Source organism: Neohortaea acidophila, assembly GCF_010093505.1.
Source record: "Neohortaea acidophila strain CBS 113389 unplaced genomic scaffold BDY17scaffold_2, whole genome shotgun sequence".
NCBI classification, from domain to species: domain Eukaryota; kingdom Fungi; phylum Ascomycota; class Dothideomycetes; order Mycosphaerellales; family Teratosphaeriaceae; genus Neohortaea; species Neohortaea acidophila.
The window spans coordinates 920,285-937,426 of NW_022985511.1; the positions used below are offsets into that span (position 1 = coordinate 920,285).

The 17,142-nt window shown below is 55.7% G+C and overlaps 6 protein-coding genes across 6 annotated transcripts; 2 read left to right on the forward strand and 4 right to left on the reverse strand.

Moving 5' to 3' along the window:
- Positions 1-14: 14 nt before the first annotated feature.
- On the forward strand, positions 15-9,001 carry BDY17DRAFT_351260 (TOR2 phosphatidylinositol 3 and 4-kinase; the record flags this gene model as incomplete). Its single annotated transcript, XM_033738204.1, has 2 exons — positions 15-230; positions 282-9,001. The coding sequence occupies exons 1-2, from the start codon at positions 197-199 to the stop codon at positions 8,999-9,001; spliced, it is 8,754 nt and encodes a 2,917-aa protein (XP_033592907.1). The 5' UTR covers positions 15-196.
- Positions 9,002-9,527: 526 nt separating this feature from the next.
- BDY17DRAFT_75495 (uncharacterized protein) lies at positions 9,528-10,708 on the reverse strand. The gene is made up of 3 exons (XM_033738682.1): positions 10,445-10,708; positions 10,321-10,363; positions 9,528-10,246 (listed from the first exon to the last, which is right to left on the reverse strand). Exons 1-3 carry the CDS (start codon positions 10,469-10,471, stop codon positions 9,642-9,644), a joined length of 675 nt encoding a protein of 224 aa, XP_033592908.1. The 5' UTR covers positions 10,472-10,708; the 3' UTR covers positions 9,528-9,641.
- Positions 10,709-11,976: 1,268 nt separating this feature from the next.
- BDY17DRAFT_75611 (uncharacterized protein) lies at positions 11,977-12,831 on the reverse strand. Its single transcript, XM_033738683.1, has one exon. It carries the CDS (start codon positions 12,653-12,655, stop codon positions 12,179-12,181), a length of 477 nt encoding a protein of 158 aa, XP_033592909.1. The 5' UTR covers positions 12,656-12,831; the 3' UTR covers positions 11,977-12,178.
- BDY17DRAFT_75646 (uncharacterized protein) lies at positions 12,784-13,667 on the reverse strand. The gene has a single exon (XM_033738684.1). The coding sequence runs from the start codon at positions 13,233-13,235 to the stop codon at positions 12,912-12,914; it is 324 nt and encodes a 107-aa protein (XP_033592910.1). The 5' UTR covers positions 13,236-13,667; the 3' UTR covers positions 12,784-12,911.
- A 433-nt stretch (positions 13,668-14,100) lies between these two features.
- Positions 14,101-14,877, forward strand: BDY17DRAFT_321146 (kinase-like domain-containing protein; the record flags this gene model as incomplete). Its single annotated transcript, XM_033736562.1, has 1 exon — positions 14,101-14,877. The coding sequence occupies one exon, from the start codon at positions 14,101-14,103 to the stop codon at positions 14,875-14,877; it is 777 nt and encodes a 258-aa protein (XP_033592911.1).
- A 103-nt stretch (positions 14,878-14,980) lies between these two features.
- On the reverse strand, positions 14,981-17,059 carry BDY17DRAFT_245952 (uncharacterized protein; the record flags this gene model as incomplete). The annotated part of the gene is made up of 2 exons (XM_033730677.1): positions 14,981-15,098; positions 15,288-17,059. The coding sequence occupies 2 exons, from the start codon at positions 17,057-17,059 to the stop codon at positions 14,981-14,983; spliced, it is 1,890 nt and encodes a 629-aa protein (XP_033592912.1).
- Between the last annotated feature and the right edge of the window lie 83 nt (positions 17,060-17,142).

Below are 17,142 nucleotides of genomic sequence, written 5' to 3' on the forward strand. Positions count from 1 at the left end.
AGGCTGACCAGCGAGAAACAGCATCGCCTAGGGTTTTGAGATTCTCTGCCTGAATACATGCGCCCGGAGCACAGACCGGAATGATGATCTAGAAGCGAAAGGCTCTAGTTCACCAAGTGAAGTCAAACGACACGACATCCCTTCACCCCCAACCAAAGAATGAGGGGCGAGCTCAGCAATCAGCGATATTGCCACGATGAGCGGCGAGGTCACTCTGGACGTCGCGCTGCGTGAGGTCCCCGCTCAGAACTTGAGTTAATTCAGTGCTAATAAGTCCGCAGTGCGTGTCGAATCCAATACCGTCAAAGATCGAGTGGAGGGGCTGAAGGATCTCAAGCACATCTTGCGCAGTAATAGCAAGTACGACACACTCTCGGATCTCTCGTTCCACCGCATATACGAAGTCTTATTCGGTGTCGCCATCAGCGAGAAGTCAGCCTTTCTGAAAGGCAAGACTACAACTACTCGCGGCGCTGCTGAGAATCGGCTCTCCTCTTGTGCAAGCGCTCTACGCCTCGCTGTGGAAGTAGGCGTCCGATATGTGAGGCTCAAGACCGTCCGATCAGTCCTTGATCATGTCAGCGACGCCTTCACGGTGCCTAATGGGGGCTTTTGCGAACCTGTCGCCCTTGACTATGCCAAATGCCTCCGATTTCTCCTCGGCTACCAGCCGCATGTGGAGCATTTATCCAAAGATCAGCGTGAGAAGGCTGCCAAATTCTGCCTCGACTGCATCGAAATCGCCCGGGCTGAGTTGGAGGACGATGATGGCGCGTTCCCCGATGCTGGATTTGTTTCAACCACTTCATCACGTTCGCATGCCAAGCAATCAGGGAACTCCCAGGGAAGTCGAGCTCTGGCGAAGCAAATCGTAGAGGAGATGGTGGCGTGCCTCGCTCTGCTAATGGCTGCTCCAAATGCAGCGCCAGGAGCGCACGCTTCCAGTCTGTTAACATCGCTGAACACTCTTCTGCGCAGCGGCGCCATGGCAGGGACCGCTCGTCAAGATGCTTTCGCCGCTATCAATCGCATACTGGCATGGACCAGGACGGAAGATGTACATCTGACACGCAAGATGACCAGCCCCCTCGTCCGCCTCATCAAGCAACATTGGAGCGCCAAAACTTCATTCGACAAAGCGCTTACGGCCTTCAGAGATGAAATGCTCATCACTCTCGTTTACCTCCGCCCGTACCTCTTCTCTGCCGCACATCACGAGCAAGACTCCTCCCTACGATCTGAGTTGAGCGGCTTGCTGGACGTCATGACCAATGAGTATGGTAAGCGCCCAGAGCGTGATCAGCTCCGCTTAGAAGACATCAGACTGGACCTCCACGGCTCGTCCGTGGCAACATTCGGCGAGATCTCCACTCCTATCTTCCGACTGCGCTGCGCCAACGGTCGTGCTGAGTCTGCATGGACTATGGTGTACATGCTTTCGAGTGTATGCCACACCTTGAGCAATGACGATCAGGATCATGCTCTTTCCGAAGACAGCGACGGGGAGGACGAGATCAACATTCGGCCGCGAAAGCGTCAGAGGTTGACTGAGCAGCTAGACGAGGTCCTAGCAGCCTCTACCACCGGAACGGCTTCCACAAGAGTGTGCGCTCTACAGATCTTGACGTTTCTGGCGCAACAGAGGCCGTTTGGAGTCAAGCGACTAATCAAAGTCATTGACAACTTGTCTGTGAGTTCCGCTGATGACACTCCAGTCGTCTCTTCCTGGGCGATGCTGGCACTGGCAAGCTTTGCCTCACAGACGAACTCCACAAGCTCGCCCCTGTCAAGCCATTGGCTCTCTGTCTGGCAAATAGCCACCAGAGCTATGAGCAATACACTGACCTGTCGAGCTGCATGCCATCTCATTCGGTTGATGCTTGAAGCACACCTCGTACCTCAGCCGAACGTCCTTGAACTGGTGCAGACAATGACAACCTCATTGGATCTTAACGGCCCTTCCGCAATCTCAGACTCCGTTGCGCACCTTCTCCTGCTCTCAATCGCCAAGTCGCAGCAAATCAACCCAGCGTCATCAAATGCGACGGCCGAAAGTATTCTTGGCTGGCTCTTTCGCAGCTTTCGGCCAAGCAAGTTTGCCGACAGAGAGTATGCCGCTCAACATGTCCTACTCGACCCAGTGGACGTGACAGCATTGCTTTCTGGTTGTCTCGGTCATCGGGGACACGACGGGACCTGCCCGCAGTTCTCCGTCTGGGACATCGTTGGACAACTGGTGCTCGAGTGTAGCCAGCAACAGGACTTGATCGCTTACTTGCTCCTGCTTCCCGAGCCATATACCGGCGCACTGGCCAGTGTTCAGGCGGAGGATCGAGCAAAGGCATCATCACACCTGTCGAGGAGTGGTTGTGAAGCTCCAGTTCTGAACCACTTGATCAGTGAAATACACAGAGCTCAAGACGAGTGGAATCAGCTCGTACACGACAAACCGCAAACTATCAGTCTGGACGTCTTCACCTCCTTATGCAGGTCGTGCCTCATCGCCACATGCATAGCCTTTTGCCACTCCTTTCGCGATGCCAGGCGTCAGGGACAACTACAAGAGCGGGTTAAAGACCTTCTCAAGGCCATTGCCGACTTTCTCCCCAACCAACATTGCACTCAGGACAAAGTTGACTCAATGTTGATCACCTTCTCCTCTTCCTGCAGCGGACTGCTGAACAACGGCCGGATGGTGGAGCACTCGAGATGCGAGCAGTACATCTGTCAAACCATATCCAGAGGTCTCGCAAACAGAGCCGCAGCACATCGCAGCCTCAACGGAATGAATGGGGCTGACGATGAGATGGATCTCGAATTCGCTGACGAGTCGCAAGCCAGCAGGCGAAGTGGCTCGGCCGTGGATGCCCCCGAGCCCAAGAATGACTTTGCCGCTCGATTCAGCACAGCTGCCTTGCGTGCTACTACAGCCACGTACGCCATGGCTATCAAGATCAAGGCCGGGGCTGAAGAAAGAGGCGGCTCCGATACTCCATCGGCACTCATCGTCGACTACATATTGTCGCTTCCGGAGAGCTCTATCATGCTGAGCCACTCTGTCATCTCCTCGTTGTCCAATCTCGGGATCGAAATCACTACCGAAGACTGTTACCGACTCATGGATTTCTTTGCTGAAAGAATTCTGAGGGCATACGTATACGAGCGATCGGAGGTGGCATTGGGCGCGGTGCTCAACATCATGTCCAGCTGTGCTGCGACTCTGACAAACGAAAGCGACAAATCCTTGTACGACCTGGGGATCGACATGTACAACTGGTATACATCGATTGTACTGCGAGCCGGCGTCTTGTCACCAGCAGTACAAATCAGCGTCGCCACCCTCCTCCTCCGCCTATGCCATGTCAATACGGACTACGGCAGGGACGAGGGTCAAGACGTACCCTCGGTGCGCACAAGCCTCTTCAAACTCGTCAGGCTTGGTAGCGTTTCGGTCAAGCACTTTCTCGCGGCACGCATCTCGACCATCTTTGGCCTCTTCGTCCTCTCAAACCATGCTCGAATGTTTGAAGACTTACAGGAAAGCCTGCCCCAAGATCCCGACTGCTTGGAAGGCATCGCCATGCGACTGCTGTTTCTGGCGAAGCTCGCCTCAGCATGGCCTTCACTCTTACGGCAATGCGTATACTACATTTTCGAGACCGCCGGCCAGGTCGGAGAAGCGAGCGACCATGCGAGCCGCAATATAGCAGAGCTGGCAGCTGCCTTGAAGTTCAGCTCTTCACGGAAGCTGTTTCAGCTATTTGCTCCGCAGTTGCTTCATACCTGGCTGCAGAACAACACGGTGAAGAATTTGCCATTTGCGGTCTTTCAGTATGCCGATCTTCGGTCGCTGCTCGAGAACAATCGGAGTGAGATCACTGCACAGCTACTTTTGCAGACGAAGGGCACTGGCCTTGACGTCGTCGTGGAAGCGCTGAACACCACCACCAAGTCACTCGTCACCAGCAGCTTCGCGAAGTGCGCGGCTTACTGTATAGGTCAAGACATCACAAACATCACACCAGGTACTAATGTTGCGACATGCGAGAATCGACTGAAATCGGTGATTGAGAGCAAAGAGGAATACAGGCAGCTCATCGACGAAAACTTCCCATCCATCATGAGTCAACTCTACCTCTCGGCGCAGCAAGAAGATCCGGATGATTCGTGGCTACAGAAACGAGAAGCATTCGGTGCCGCCGCAAAACTTTTGGCGGAGATGAAAGCGTTCAGCCATTCCGAGAAGAACGTGCCTACCAGTCAAGACCCATGCTTCAGGAGCAAGCTTCTGTGCGATGAAATCGAGCGACTATGCCGACGTGCTCATCTTGATCCGACAAATGCCTGGGATACTTCATCCTTTGCATTGGCGGTCCGTACCGTAACAGATGCGCTGGACGGTGCGCTTGGATCTCTGCAGAACTGCCTCGTCATTCGCAAATTACGATTGCTCGTTTGCATGGGCGGAGAGGTTGTTTTCTCCGGACTACCACTCGAAATGCTCCTTCACGCCCTTCGTCCGTTCTTGGCTGATAGCCAGTGTGCAGACGATGTGATCGGCATTGTTCAGGTTCTGTTTCTTCACGGAGAGCAGTACCTCCAAGCAAATCCGGCTTTCCTCTACGGAATCGCCATTCTGATGGTGTTGCAAATGCGACAGCATACTCTAGCAATCCCGGACAGCACGACGCAGGAAAGCCAACGCAAATCGACTGTACAGAGGATGCAGAAGCTCCAAGCGTGGTTGGTGGATTATCTGAAGAGACACCAACCGAAAGGGAGTTCGCTTCAGACAGACATCCACGCAAGAATTACAGACACACTGATCAGCGTGCACCTGCCCGGAAATGCACGCAAAGGAAGTCCTGAGAGCACGCTGCTCCTCCTTCTTTTGGCCGAAGAGAATCATGACACCATAGCGGAACGCGATCGGCAGCAAGCGTTGCTCATGCTTTCCAAAGACTTTCAAGTACCATTGGCAGTCTTGGATGATTGCCTTGAGTCCGACGACGATTGTCTCAGACTCGCAGAACCACTGATTAACGCTGTCCGGGTCGGTGGTGCAAGCAGAGCGTTTCAAACATGGGCTGTGAATGCCTTGGGTCGTGCTTATGCTGCTAGCGGAGTACGCCCTCTTCTCGTGGCCAACGACAGACGTACAGCCAACCGCTCGAAGCCCCTTACAGGCATTGCCCGGTCTCAGGCTACCATCGCTTTTCGATTCAGCAAAAACTTGTATTCGATTGATCGCGCAGAAGCCAGCCTCGCGGACTATACTTTGCGACGTATTCTGACGTCCTTCAGTAACAATGAAGAGGCGGTGGAATTCCAGCAAATGCTGCCCCCAGCTGCTGTCCCGGCCTTAGTCGGCGGTACACTGGGCTATGAACCGTCCTACTTCTCGCCGCTACCGGAAACTGGTCAATCCCTGCGACAGGCGCTGGAGGTGGATCCTGGCACAAGTGTCGAGCAATGGGCTCAGCGTGTGGGTGTGATTCTCTGCTCGCAGGCTGTGGACACCGCCATCCTCTCTGCGTTGACTACGGCCTTGCAACACAGTCCTGTGCTTGCTCTTGAGTTCTTGCCGTGTATCGTGCACATATTGCTGGCGAAACAGCTCGAGCAGGACCCGCAGCTTCGTACCGAGCTGTCCACCTCGATAACTGCACACCTGAACGATGACAAGGACCACGTGGAGAAGAAGCAGCGGTTCTTGATAGAGCTGCTGGTCTACTTGCGCAAGCAACCCCTGCCCGGAGAACACACGCACTCGGATCGCCTCAAGTGGATCGAAGTCGATTGGCTGGTCGCTTCGAAAGCAGCGCAAAGATGCGGTATGTCGACTGCTGCATTGCTGTTTGCAGAGTCATCATCATCGCCCGCGCAAAGCAGCAGGAGAACATCGAGTCGAACTTCACTCTCCCAGACTTCCATCACGCAAGTACCAAAGGAGCTTCTGCTATCTATATTCGAGGCCGTGGAGGAGCCGGATTCGTTTTACGGTGTCGAACAATCTCATACCCTGGAATCAGTGCTGGATCGCCTTGACTACGAGAAGGATGGTTACGGTAGTCTGATGTTTCGATCCGCCCAGACAGACACGCATCTCCGATTGAGCCATGAACTTTCCACGAAGGATAACACAGGCATGATTCGTTCGCTCTCGATGTTGAACCTGGACAGCTTGACGTTTGCGCTGCTCAGCAGCGGTCGCGGTCGCGAAGCGTCATCAGAAGAACTCCTCCGTACTGCTCGCCGGCTACAGCAATGGGACATGATGCCTCCTGACGGAAGCAATGGGCCGACTTCGAACACATTTTCTGCATTTCAGCAGCTCAGTCGAACTAACGATCGACAAAGCGCACTGATGACGCTTCAAGATGTTATGAACAAGCACATCGAGCCTTTGCTCAACGACAGCCAAACGAAGACATTGTCCCACGAGTGGTTCAGCACCCTGGCCTCCTTTACCGAGATCGGCGAGGTAATCAGCTGTACACAAGAGAGCTCGCTGCGAGGAAAGTGGAGTCAAATGCTCAAACGACAATCCTGGATGTCTCAGGCTAGCTACGAGCACTTCCAACCGTTGCTATCGAACCGGAATACTCTCTTCAGCGTCCTTGCGCAGAACAAGGCTCTCCTGGGCGATATGAGGGTCGGACTGAAAGAGTGCCGCTTGATGGAAACAATGACCTCGCTCGCCATCTCGCGACTCGCTCGAGACCATGGGCAGCTTCAGGAAGCTCTGTCCGCGACAAGTCTTTGTAACAGTCTCGTTGGGGATGATCTGGCCGTGAGAGCAGACGTTGCTGTCAAGTATGAGACTGCTTCCGTTCTTTGGGGTCTCGGCGAGGTCGCCGCATCCATTAACATCCTTCAGACGATCGCGAATCTATCGGAGGATGAGCATCAAGACATTCTGGTCGGGCGATCTGAAATTCTGGCACAGCTGGGACGTCAAACGGCGGATGCGCGACTTGAGAAGCCGGACGACATCCTGATTAAATACCTCAAGCCTGCCATTTCGCACCTGCAAGATAATCGGAGTGGTCCAGAAGCGGGCAAGGCGTTTTACGAGTTTGCTACGTTCTGTGACAAGCAACTGCAAAGCCCGAGTCTGGCCGAGGATATCAATCGAATCACCAAGATGCGGCAGCGGAAGCTTGACGAGCTGCAGGAATTGCAACGCGTCCCTGGCCGAGGCCACAGGTCGGATGAGGAGAGCCGGGAGCACAAGAGAAGCATTGAAAAGGCCAAGACGTGGTATGACATTGACCATACCGAGTATCTAAGGCTGAAACGCAGTCACGACACTTTCATGCAGCAGAGTCTGCAGAACTACCTGCTTGCGCTCGCAGCCTCGGATGAGCACGACATCTCTGTGCTGCGCTTCTTCACGCTCTGGATTGAGCATGCGGATGTGGTCAATGCCAACACTACCGTCTCGAAGCTACTCCCTAGAGTGCAGAGCTGGAAGTTCGTGGTGTTGGTGAACCAGCTCATGTCGCGGCTGGAGCAAGACGGCTCGGTCTTCCAATCGTCTTTGAAAGCACTGGTCACTCGCATTTGCTCGCAGCATCCACACCACAGCCTGCATCAGCTCTTTTCGTCAACTAGGAGGCCGACAAGCAAAGACCAAGCTTTGGTGGCTCGATACGAAGTTGCGACGGAGATTCGGCAGCAAGTGAGGAAAGAAAGCAAGACGGGCGAGGTCATGGAGCGGATATTCCAGGCCGACAATTGCTATCTCGCGCTTGCAAATAAAGATATGTCTGGAGCGCACAGCAGAGTGGCGATGAAGGACGTCAATGAGGCATACCAGATTGTGAAGAGAGTGCCGACGCTGCATGTGCCACCGCCGACGATGGACGTCCCGCTGCGTGCGGATGGAGATTACGCCGACCTCCCAACCATCGCCAAATTCGGCAGCGTCTTGTCTTTCATGAGCGGACAGAGTCGGCCGAAACGGCTTACCGCGTATGCTGCAAATGGTCAGGCGTACGTCCAGCTGTTCAAGGGTCCTCCTGGGAAAGACGACCTCCGTCAAGACGCCATCATGGAACAGGTCTTTGGGGAAGTGAGCAAGATGCTGCAAAACCACAAGACGACTCGACAGCGCAATCTGCACGTCCGAACTTACAAAGTCATCCCCCTCTCATCGCAGACGGGCATCATCGAATTCGTGCCGAACTCCATCTCCCTATCTGACTACCTCGTGCCCGCACATGAGCGGTACCACCCACAAGACTACAAGCTTTCGACCGCGCGGCAGAAAATCGAACAAGCGAGACCGCACTCGGTGGACACGAGAGTCAAGGAATACCAGAAAGTGTGCGACCACCTGCACCCCGTCCTACGGCACTTTTTCTTCGAACGCTTCAAGGACCCCGACGAATGGTTCGAGAAGCGCACGGCCTACACCCGTACCACCGCCACCATTTCCATCCTCGGCTACGTGCTAGGCTTGGGCGACCGGCATTGCCAGAACATTATGCTGGACGAGAAGACGGGAGAAGTGGTGCATATCGACCTGGGCATCGCTTTTGAGGCGGGCCGCGTCCTGCCCATCCCTGAGCTGGTGCCTTTCCGTTTATCAAGAGACGTCGTAGATGGCATGGGCATCACGAAGACGGAAGGCGTCTTTCGGCGTTGCTGCGAGTTTACCATGGATGCTCTATGGCAGGATAAAGACAGCATCATGACGTTGCTTAATGTCCTTCGCTACGACCCGCTCTATACATGGACGGTATCGCCTTTGCGGGCGAGGAGGATGCAAGAGGAGGCATCAAGGAACGTCGCGGACGCTACTGAGACGGGCGAAGGCGCATCGGCGAGGAAGAAGGGACAGGAGGCCGGCGAGGCAGAGCGGGCATTGTCGGTTGTGGAGAAGAAGCTTTCCAAGACGCTGAGCACCGCGGCGACGGTGAATGAATTGATTCAGCGGGCGGCGGACGTGAGGAACTTGGCAACGCTGTTTGGGGGTTGGTCTGCGTTTTACTGACTAGCCCTTTCTATGTCTACCTTACTTCTCGAAGCATTCCGCCCTGCAAGGTTGTTTATGTGCTCGCTCCGGCCGTGTCCCGTGAAATCAATTCTATCCTCCCACCACATCCTCTCAACTGCAACAGCCTCCGTAGTGTCAGGACCTATTACCCCTCCGTCGACGACATCGACTCGTGTTCATCGTCTCGCATTCGCTCGTAGGCGCGCCCCGGGAGCGACTTTTCGCGTGGGCTAGAGACGGACGAGATTTGTCGGCTCGGGACAGCAGAGAGGGTCTTCTTTTGGCGGGTTTCCGTTTGCCGGTGCGGGGGCTACTGCTGCCTCTCTGGCTGCATTCTCGGAGGGAAGGGCGATGGCTTGAGGGATGAGGACGAGGAAGACGGCGAGCAGGAGGCTGCGGGGGAAGTGCATGGTTGCGAAGGGGCGTGTTTGGAATTTGCGAGTGGGCGTTTGGTGACGAGTTGTGGTGACGAGTTGTGCGAGGCAAGAAAAAGGTGCAAGGCGGCAGCTTTATATGTAGCTGGGCGGTAGGTTGCTGCCGATCTTGAGGAAATGACTAGTCACCTCACCCATACTTTCTCGTGTGCTGACATGCCGCGCCACGTGCTGGAGTCGGGCGTTAGTCAGACAGTTCAGCTTCAGCTTTGGGGGCCGAATGCTAGCCGACTCTTGCATCTGCCGAGGGCCCAACTACTGTACCCTGCAGGTCGGTTGGGAAGGCTACTCCGCCGGCAAATCTTCATGTTGTCTTGCCCTCCTTGCCGCCTTTCCCTTGCTGAGAGCCGCCAAGAGGCCCTCTGTACGGCTCGGGACAGCAGAAGGGGGCAGCGTCTCTGGCGTGCGGTTCGTGTGCCGCCTCTGCCGTAGGAATGTTGGCTGAGGGGAGGGCAAGGGTGTGAGGCAGGAGAAGGACGAGGAAGGCAAGGAGAAGGCTGCGTAGTGGCTGCATGGTTTGTGGAGGGTGGTGTTAAAAGTTTCCCGAGAACTTGGTGTGCTCGACGAGTAGTAGAAGAAAGAAAGGAAGGAAGGAAGGAACGGGGCGTGAAGAGAAGATGAGGTGGCTGGCTTTTCGTTCTTCTATCTATACCCCTCCGTCTGCTCCGCGGCGATGTTGGGTGCTGAGTAAAGGCTGACACGCAGCCTAGACCTAACATTTCATGTTGATCCAAGCAGCCGTTCTTAGTCAGATGCTCGACTTCGCCCCATGGGGGTAATGAGTGGCTCTGCATCTTTGCCGAGTTATCTACTCCGCCGTCAACGGCAGGTCTATAGCAAGGCGGTACCTTATGACGACGATCTTGATGAATGACTACCTACCTAGGTACTGTACTCCTCGGGTGCTGACATGCAGCGCCACGTGCTAGATTATGGCGTCAGTCCGACCTTCAGCGTTCGATGTTGCCCAAAATGGTGGCTTGCAAGAGAGTGCGAATCTACCTACCCGAGTGCCCAATTTATCTGCCGGCATTCCTCTGCTCCCCTTCTTAACTAACTTGTTGGCGCCGCTGCATGTCTGTGGTGGCTAGGGGTCTTTATTGGCTCGGGACAGCAGACTGGTCCATCGGTCCTAGCTTGCACTGCTCGTGCTACCTCCTTGGGTGCGTTGTTGTCTGGTGGGAGGGCGAGGGTGTGAGGGACAAGAAGGAAGAGGAAGGTAAGGAGAAGGCTGCGTAGCGCGTGCATCGTTGCGAAGGGTGTGGTTTGATTGCTTGAGGATTCGGTCTCTCTGCTCGACGCTTGTAGACTAGAGGAAGAGGAACAGACGAGACAGAGCTGGCTCGTTCACGATCTGTCTGTCTGTCTGTCTAGACAGCCTTTTGTATCTCTTTCGAATGCTTCCTCATGCCGTCATTGGCCGCGATGAGTAAAAGCTGACGTACGCAGCTCGGATTCGCGAAGCACGCTGCCGTCAACTGTTAGTCAGATGTTTCGGCTTGGGCTGAAAATGGGGTTATTAGAGTCTCGGGATCTCTCATTTCACCGACCTAACGACTCCGCTAGCAACATCTCTGCTTTCGACGCCGTCAGTTGGTTGGGGCCGCGTGATCAGCCTTGTGTGTGCTGTGGGGAAGACCGCCGACTGTTGGCTCGGGACAGCAGACACCTAGCTGACTGTGCGTAGTAGTAGTGGTGGTCGCGTCTATTGCCGCCTCTCTGCCGGGGTTGTCTGCGGGGACGGCGATAGCTTGAGGTAGGAGGAGGAGGGAGGCGAGGAGAAAAGTGCGAAGAGACTGCATGGTAGCGAAGGGGATTCGATCCGAAGGGTCTCTTGTCTCTTGACGATCTGCTTGACGATTGACTAAGGAGATATGGAAAACACGGCGGTTTCACAATACGCTGTTACGCTTCTTCTATATCCTCCGCCCTATTCCCATAGCCTGAGGATGAGTAAAAGCTGACATTGCAACGCGGATTTGCCGCCCAGATCGTGAAAATGTCGGACGAGCTTGCCCCAATGGGGAGCCCCAATGGGGGAACAAGAGGATATGTTGAATGCGTCGCCCTCTACCCTCGGCCCTCGGCCACACTTCTATTCTATAGACGTCGTAGAAGCGTCTTTCTCGTCTTCGGAACAATCTGCCTCATACGAGCCTCGAGAGCTAATGATCCAGCCACGCCGCCGGCGACATAGGCAGCGGCACACTATCGCGCTTCAACTTGTTGACGGCAAACGGACAACACTTCGGGTAAGCGGTCCCAAACTGCAGTTCGCAAAGGGCGTCCAACTGCGGTGGTGGGTATTAGCAGCGAGCACGTCCACGTTGAAATGATAGCAGCACCCTATGGCAATCGTAGTCCTGCTGGCACACGCCGCAGCTTCCCACGCAGCACTTGTATATGGCGCCTGCCTCGGGACAGCAATCTGGGCCGTCGACGGCGCGCGCGTCCAGTACCCAGTCCCTGCGGCCGTCGTCGGAGGGCAGTGCGATGGTGGCATGAGGTAGGAGGAGAAGGAGGGTGACGATGAGGCTGCGTAGGGACTGCATGGTGGGAAGCAAGCTTAAGAGTTGCCGCGCTCGTCAAGTCTGGTGTCCTTCTCGATTGAGAGATGTGATAGATTGGATGAAGGAGTTTTCGACAATCATGCAATGGCTGTACAAAGAGGATTGAATGTTGAGGAGTAGCATTCTTTAACATCGTTCCCCCTCTTTTCTGGTTCCTGTGGCGAGTAACTTTATGACTTCATCGATTGCTGGCGTAAGGCTGACACACGAGAGGGCATCGCCGCGGAACATGCCGAAGCGCGACTGGCACGTGTTGGCTGCAGGCTGTATGTTTGCAGTGTTGCGTAATAAAACACGATGTAAAGTGAGCCGAGAGGGGGCATGTGGTTCATGCTCTGTCGTTGGACTTCACCGGTTGCATGCCTCTTGATCCTTCGCGTCGCCTCGAGGAGCGGGATACTGTTCCAATTCAGATCCTCGCGCGCTTGCGCCGTTATGTTATCCCACGTTAGCACTTGGATGAATGAGAAGGAGATTGATACCCGATCGAGGCACGCGAACTTACGCTTTCTCACTCCTCTATCCTCGCGGCCTCGGCCGTCGATGTGATCTATGGAAGACGTGGGAGCGTCACGACGCAAGAAGGCTGAATCCCGGCTTTGCTCGCGGCTGAAACTCGAACAGCACTCGGAGTAGGTGATGTGCATTTCTACGGGATCCACTCCCTCTCATTCTTCGAAATATTGCTACGAGGCCATTGCCTGCTCGGTCATACTCCACGAAAGAATGGCATACCACTCCCATCCCATGCCCTCTCGTGTGCTGCGTCAGAAAGTCGGGTTCTAATGAACCAACCACTCCGCCGGCGACATGGGCAGAGGCTCGCTGTCGCGCTTCAACTTGTTGGACACGAACGAGCAACACCTCGGGTACTGCATTCCATAATGATTTTCACAGATTTCGTTAATCTACGGCAGCAGTGAGCAGTGAGCCAGGTCCAGCCATTCGCACGGCCGCGTTCTCCGCCGGCTTGCCACGAAGAGGGATTGGGGGGTGGGAATGCTTGCGATGCTCACTCACCGTATCGCAATCGTGGCCCGGCATGCAGACTCCGCAGCTCGCAACGCAGCACATGTAGGTGTACGTTGGCTCGGGGCAGCAGACGTCTGGGTCGTCGATGGCGCGTGGGTCCATTGCCCAGTCCCTGCGGCCGTCATCGGAGGGCAGGGCGAGGGCATGAGGTAAGAGGACGAGGCAAGTCAGGATGAGGCTGCGTAGGGACTGCATCGTGGGAGGCAAGAAGCGTGAGGTTGGACGAAGATGGAGGAGCTCATGCGATTGCGGCGCCCGTCAAGCTTGGTATATATCCCCCCCTCCTGCCCCGGGGCGAGCGGTCTCGCAAGCTCATCGAGTGGTATGCGAAACGCTGACAGACGAAAGGGGTATTCGCCACATCCCAAAGCGTTACTTGTAGCTCGCCGGCGTAGATAGGTAGGGAGTATGCTTTGCATGATTGGGTGAATCGCAACCGATGTACAGCAAGCTGTCGGCATGCAATGCGTGCGCTGTCATGGCATTCCACCGGGAGCTGGCACCTGAACGTGGTGACAGATCACATACGAGGCTCTCGTGTGTCGACGAGCTCCTGCCTCGACTGGTTCTCGACTGGTTTACGGGGAGACCCCATCAGCTTTCTCATGTGATGTGAAGCCGAGCGAAGAGGTAGCCAAGAAGTACAGGAGAGGAAAACCAGGCATCGAAATGGCGTGTAGTCGTCTGAAGTGGCTTCCATCAATAACGTCGACTGGCATCGATGATTAGCGCAAGGCTGTGCAGGATTCCGCGGCACTCATGCACCTTCCCCTCGGGGTCAGCAGGCCCATTCCATGCCGCTCCGGTCCGTACGTGCTGCATGCATGACTTGAGGTTCCTCCCGCCAACCTCGGAAGAAACGGGGAAAGCACATGCAACCCAGATCCTTTCCGTCCCCTCCCCAGAAGGAAGTCGGTAGTTACCAGATCGAGGCCGCGCCGGGTTATGCTTCTCACACCTATGCTTCACACTCAGCCGGACCCGAAGCCATCAGACGAATCGTCGCTTGTGCATAACATGAAAGAGACTTTGTCCCTTCATTCCCAACAGCTCCGCGACAATGGCCATCGTCCACCTCCTCTCCCTGCTAACCGATCTTTGGAAACGCTTCGACGACTACATCCTCGACCTCCGCCTCCACTTCGGGCACACAATCACGGACGACGCCCAACGCCGCATCACCCGCATCTTCCCCAATCAAGTAGTCAAAGGGCCTTGTACACAGCAAGAAGTCGAGGGCACGCTGTTCGCAGCGCAACACGCCGCTCTCCACTCTTTCACGCCACGCATCCACCGGATTCACGAGCGGCGAGATGGGCGTGCGTTCATCATCATGGAATTCGTAGAGGGGGAGAATCTGTTGGATGTTTGGCCGCGACTTGACGATGTTGGGAGGAGAGATGTCGTGAAGCAGTTATGGAGGAATTTGCAGCAGTTACGCGCATGTGTTCAGCCAGTATCAGCAAGCGGTGTACTCGTTGGCTCCGCCATCTCAGGCAGCGAAGTCCGCGACGGCTCCTACTCGCTTGATCCCTTTGGTCCATTCTGGAACCTAGAAGGGTTCAACAGACTGCAACAGCGGAACCCGAATTTGCAACGCTTCTCGCGCTTCTGGACACCTGTAGATAAGAGGGCTGCGTCGACGGTGTTCACGCATGGAGATATGGCGCTGCGGAACGTTATCGTTAGGCAGGATGGATCACTTTGTTTGATTGATTGGGAGGCTGCGGGGTGGTGGCCAGAGTATTGGGAGATGTGTAAGTGGCATTTTGGCGATTGGCCGCGTTTACCTGGTTGGGTAGATTTGATGGATGAGGTGTCGGGGTTGAACGTGTGATGGATGTCTGCTTGGAATGGTGGATAAGGCGGAGCTGGAGGAGACTCTCACAATCACTTTCCCTCCCTGGAACGACCGCAGACAACCTCGCGGATGTCTCCACTCACGTCCACGCCCGACTCAAATCCCACTCCGGCCGCCCATACCGCCATGGATTCAGCGGCGCTGTACCCGGCATGACCGTGCCATCACTCAGCTCCAAACGAGGAAAGTGGTTATCGCTCCAGATGTGTGGCGTCCGCTTTCCTCCACTGTTATCGCCTTGGGGAGTGCCAGCCTGCTCCGCAGAAGTCGAGGGATTGTCTGTTTCAGCACCCACGGCCCAGCGCGCGTAGCTTGAAATAGTCGAGCCGATAGCGCCAAGCGTCGACCAGACGTCTCCGGCCTCAGGGCCCTGTTTGACCTCACACGCCTCGCGCATCTTCTTCTGAAGAACCGGATCGACGGAGACCAGCGCGCCGGAATGCCAGCCGCTAGCCGCGACGGAGAGGACGCTATAAGCACCGAGGCCGTCCTCGCTATGCAGTCCCAATTTCCCCTCCCAATCTCTGCCCTCCTGCTCAATCCACTCGCTGACTTCCGCGCGACATCGAGTATTTTCAGTCTCAAGCGTCATGGCCATTCGCTCCTTGCTCTCGTCCGGATCGACGCCGCCATCGGCCAAGAACCCCAGCCAGGGCCGCTTTTCCGGCTCAAACCAGATGCGGCGGCCTTCAGTGTAGGCGTGCGGCACGAGCGTTGCGTCGCCTCTGCCTTTGGGCACCAAGCCTCGTAGTCCACTCCCTCCTAGTCCGAGGGCGCCGCAGCGAGCAGGCTCCGTGCCGTAGCTGGTGATGTGTCCGGATGCGTGCAGGGCGTGGAAGTGGTAGTCGCCAAACGCGACCTGGATCACGTCCTTATTCTGTAATGCCGGGATGCGAAGCAGTTGTGGCCAGTCCTCGATGGATTCGGCATGGAGTAGAGCGTCCTGGTCGCCCGTGAGGACGGCGCCTGATTGCGTGAAGACGGCGTATGATCTGAATGAGCCCTGCACGTCTGTCACGAAGGGAGCATGTTCATCCCCATCTCGAGGCAGCGGAATCTCCCGCGGTGGGCTGATTCGCCGGTCTTGATCGTCCCAGTGGTTTTGAGAGACGAAGAGCTTGCCAAGGTCTGTGCAAAACAATACCACCTCCTCCAAGACGATGAAATTGGTTACTTGGCCAATGTCGGTAGTCGTATCGCTTGCTTGGTTTCTTGCATGTTGCCTCTGATCGTGGGAAACAAAGTCTGTGCCGGGCACGCATTCAGTTTCCAGTACCAGAGCCAGATCTGCAGGTGGGTTTTCGACCTCGCTGTGCCATTTCAACGGCTCCCAAACCACGATTCCTGTGCCTTCGATCAGGGCGGCACTCTTGCTCCAGCCCGCGACAACCTTCTTCACCACACCTCGGCCGCTGTCCTTACCGTTCTCCACCGTGTCGTGATGCAGGAACTTCACATGATATGCGTCGCGATGAGCACTGTGCCAGCTCCAAATCCTCCCGCTATCACTCAGAGCGAGGATATGTGTACGTCCGGTTGAAAAGGCTTTGATGGCGGTGCTGGGAGCATGGCGATCAATGGGCCGAGGGAAGCCGGGCGGATAGCGCAAAGGGGTAGGGTCGGGGCAAGGCTCCTGCCGCTGCATCCCATCAACCACACCAACGACGTACACGGCGCCTTTGGTCGTGAGCATCGTCGTCGACCAACCACCGCATTGGAGGTCAGAGATGACGCCGAGAGAGTCAACGCCCGGCAATACCTCGGGCCACGACGTACTGTCTGCGGTTATGAAGCCTCTCAATCGAAATGGCCGGGGAGGAAGACGGTGGCTGCCGCCGTGCACGCGGCGGTGGAATGGCGCTGCGTGGCCTAGACACCCCTTGTCCTGGTTTCCCCAAACGTAGACCAGTGTTTGCGTCAGCATGCGCTTGTACAGTTTCTGCAGGCGGACTCCGTCCTTCTCGCTCGTCAGGTGTTGGGGAAGGCGGAAGTTGGTTTTGGCCAGTCTGGACCAGTAGGAAGGTTCGTAGAGGATATCGGGTTGGTGCAGAGCTTTGCATGTGGCCGTGAGGTTGAGAAAGTCGTTGACGTCCAGGTGGCGGACGATGAGAAGAAGTAGTTCCGGCGGGAGCTGGAGAAGAGGTGTTGCGGTGTCCATGATCGGGGGTTTGTTGGCGGAAATGGGATGTGTGCGGGGGGATAATAACACGACTTATGGGCACGGTGTTGTACTGTTTGCGG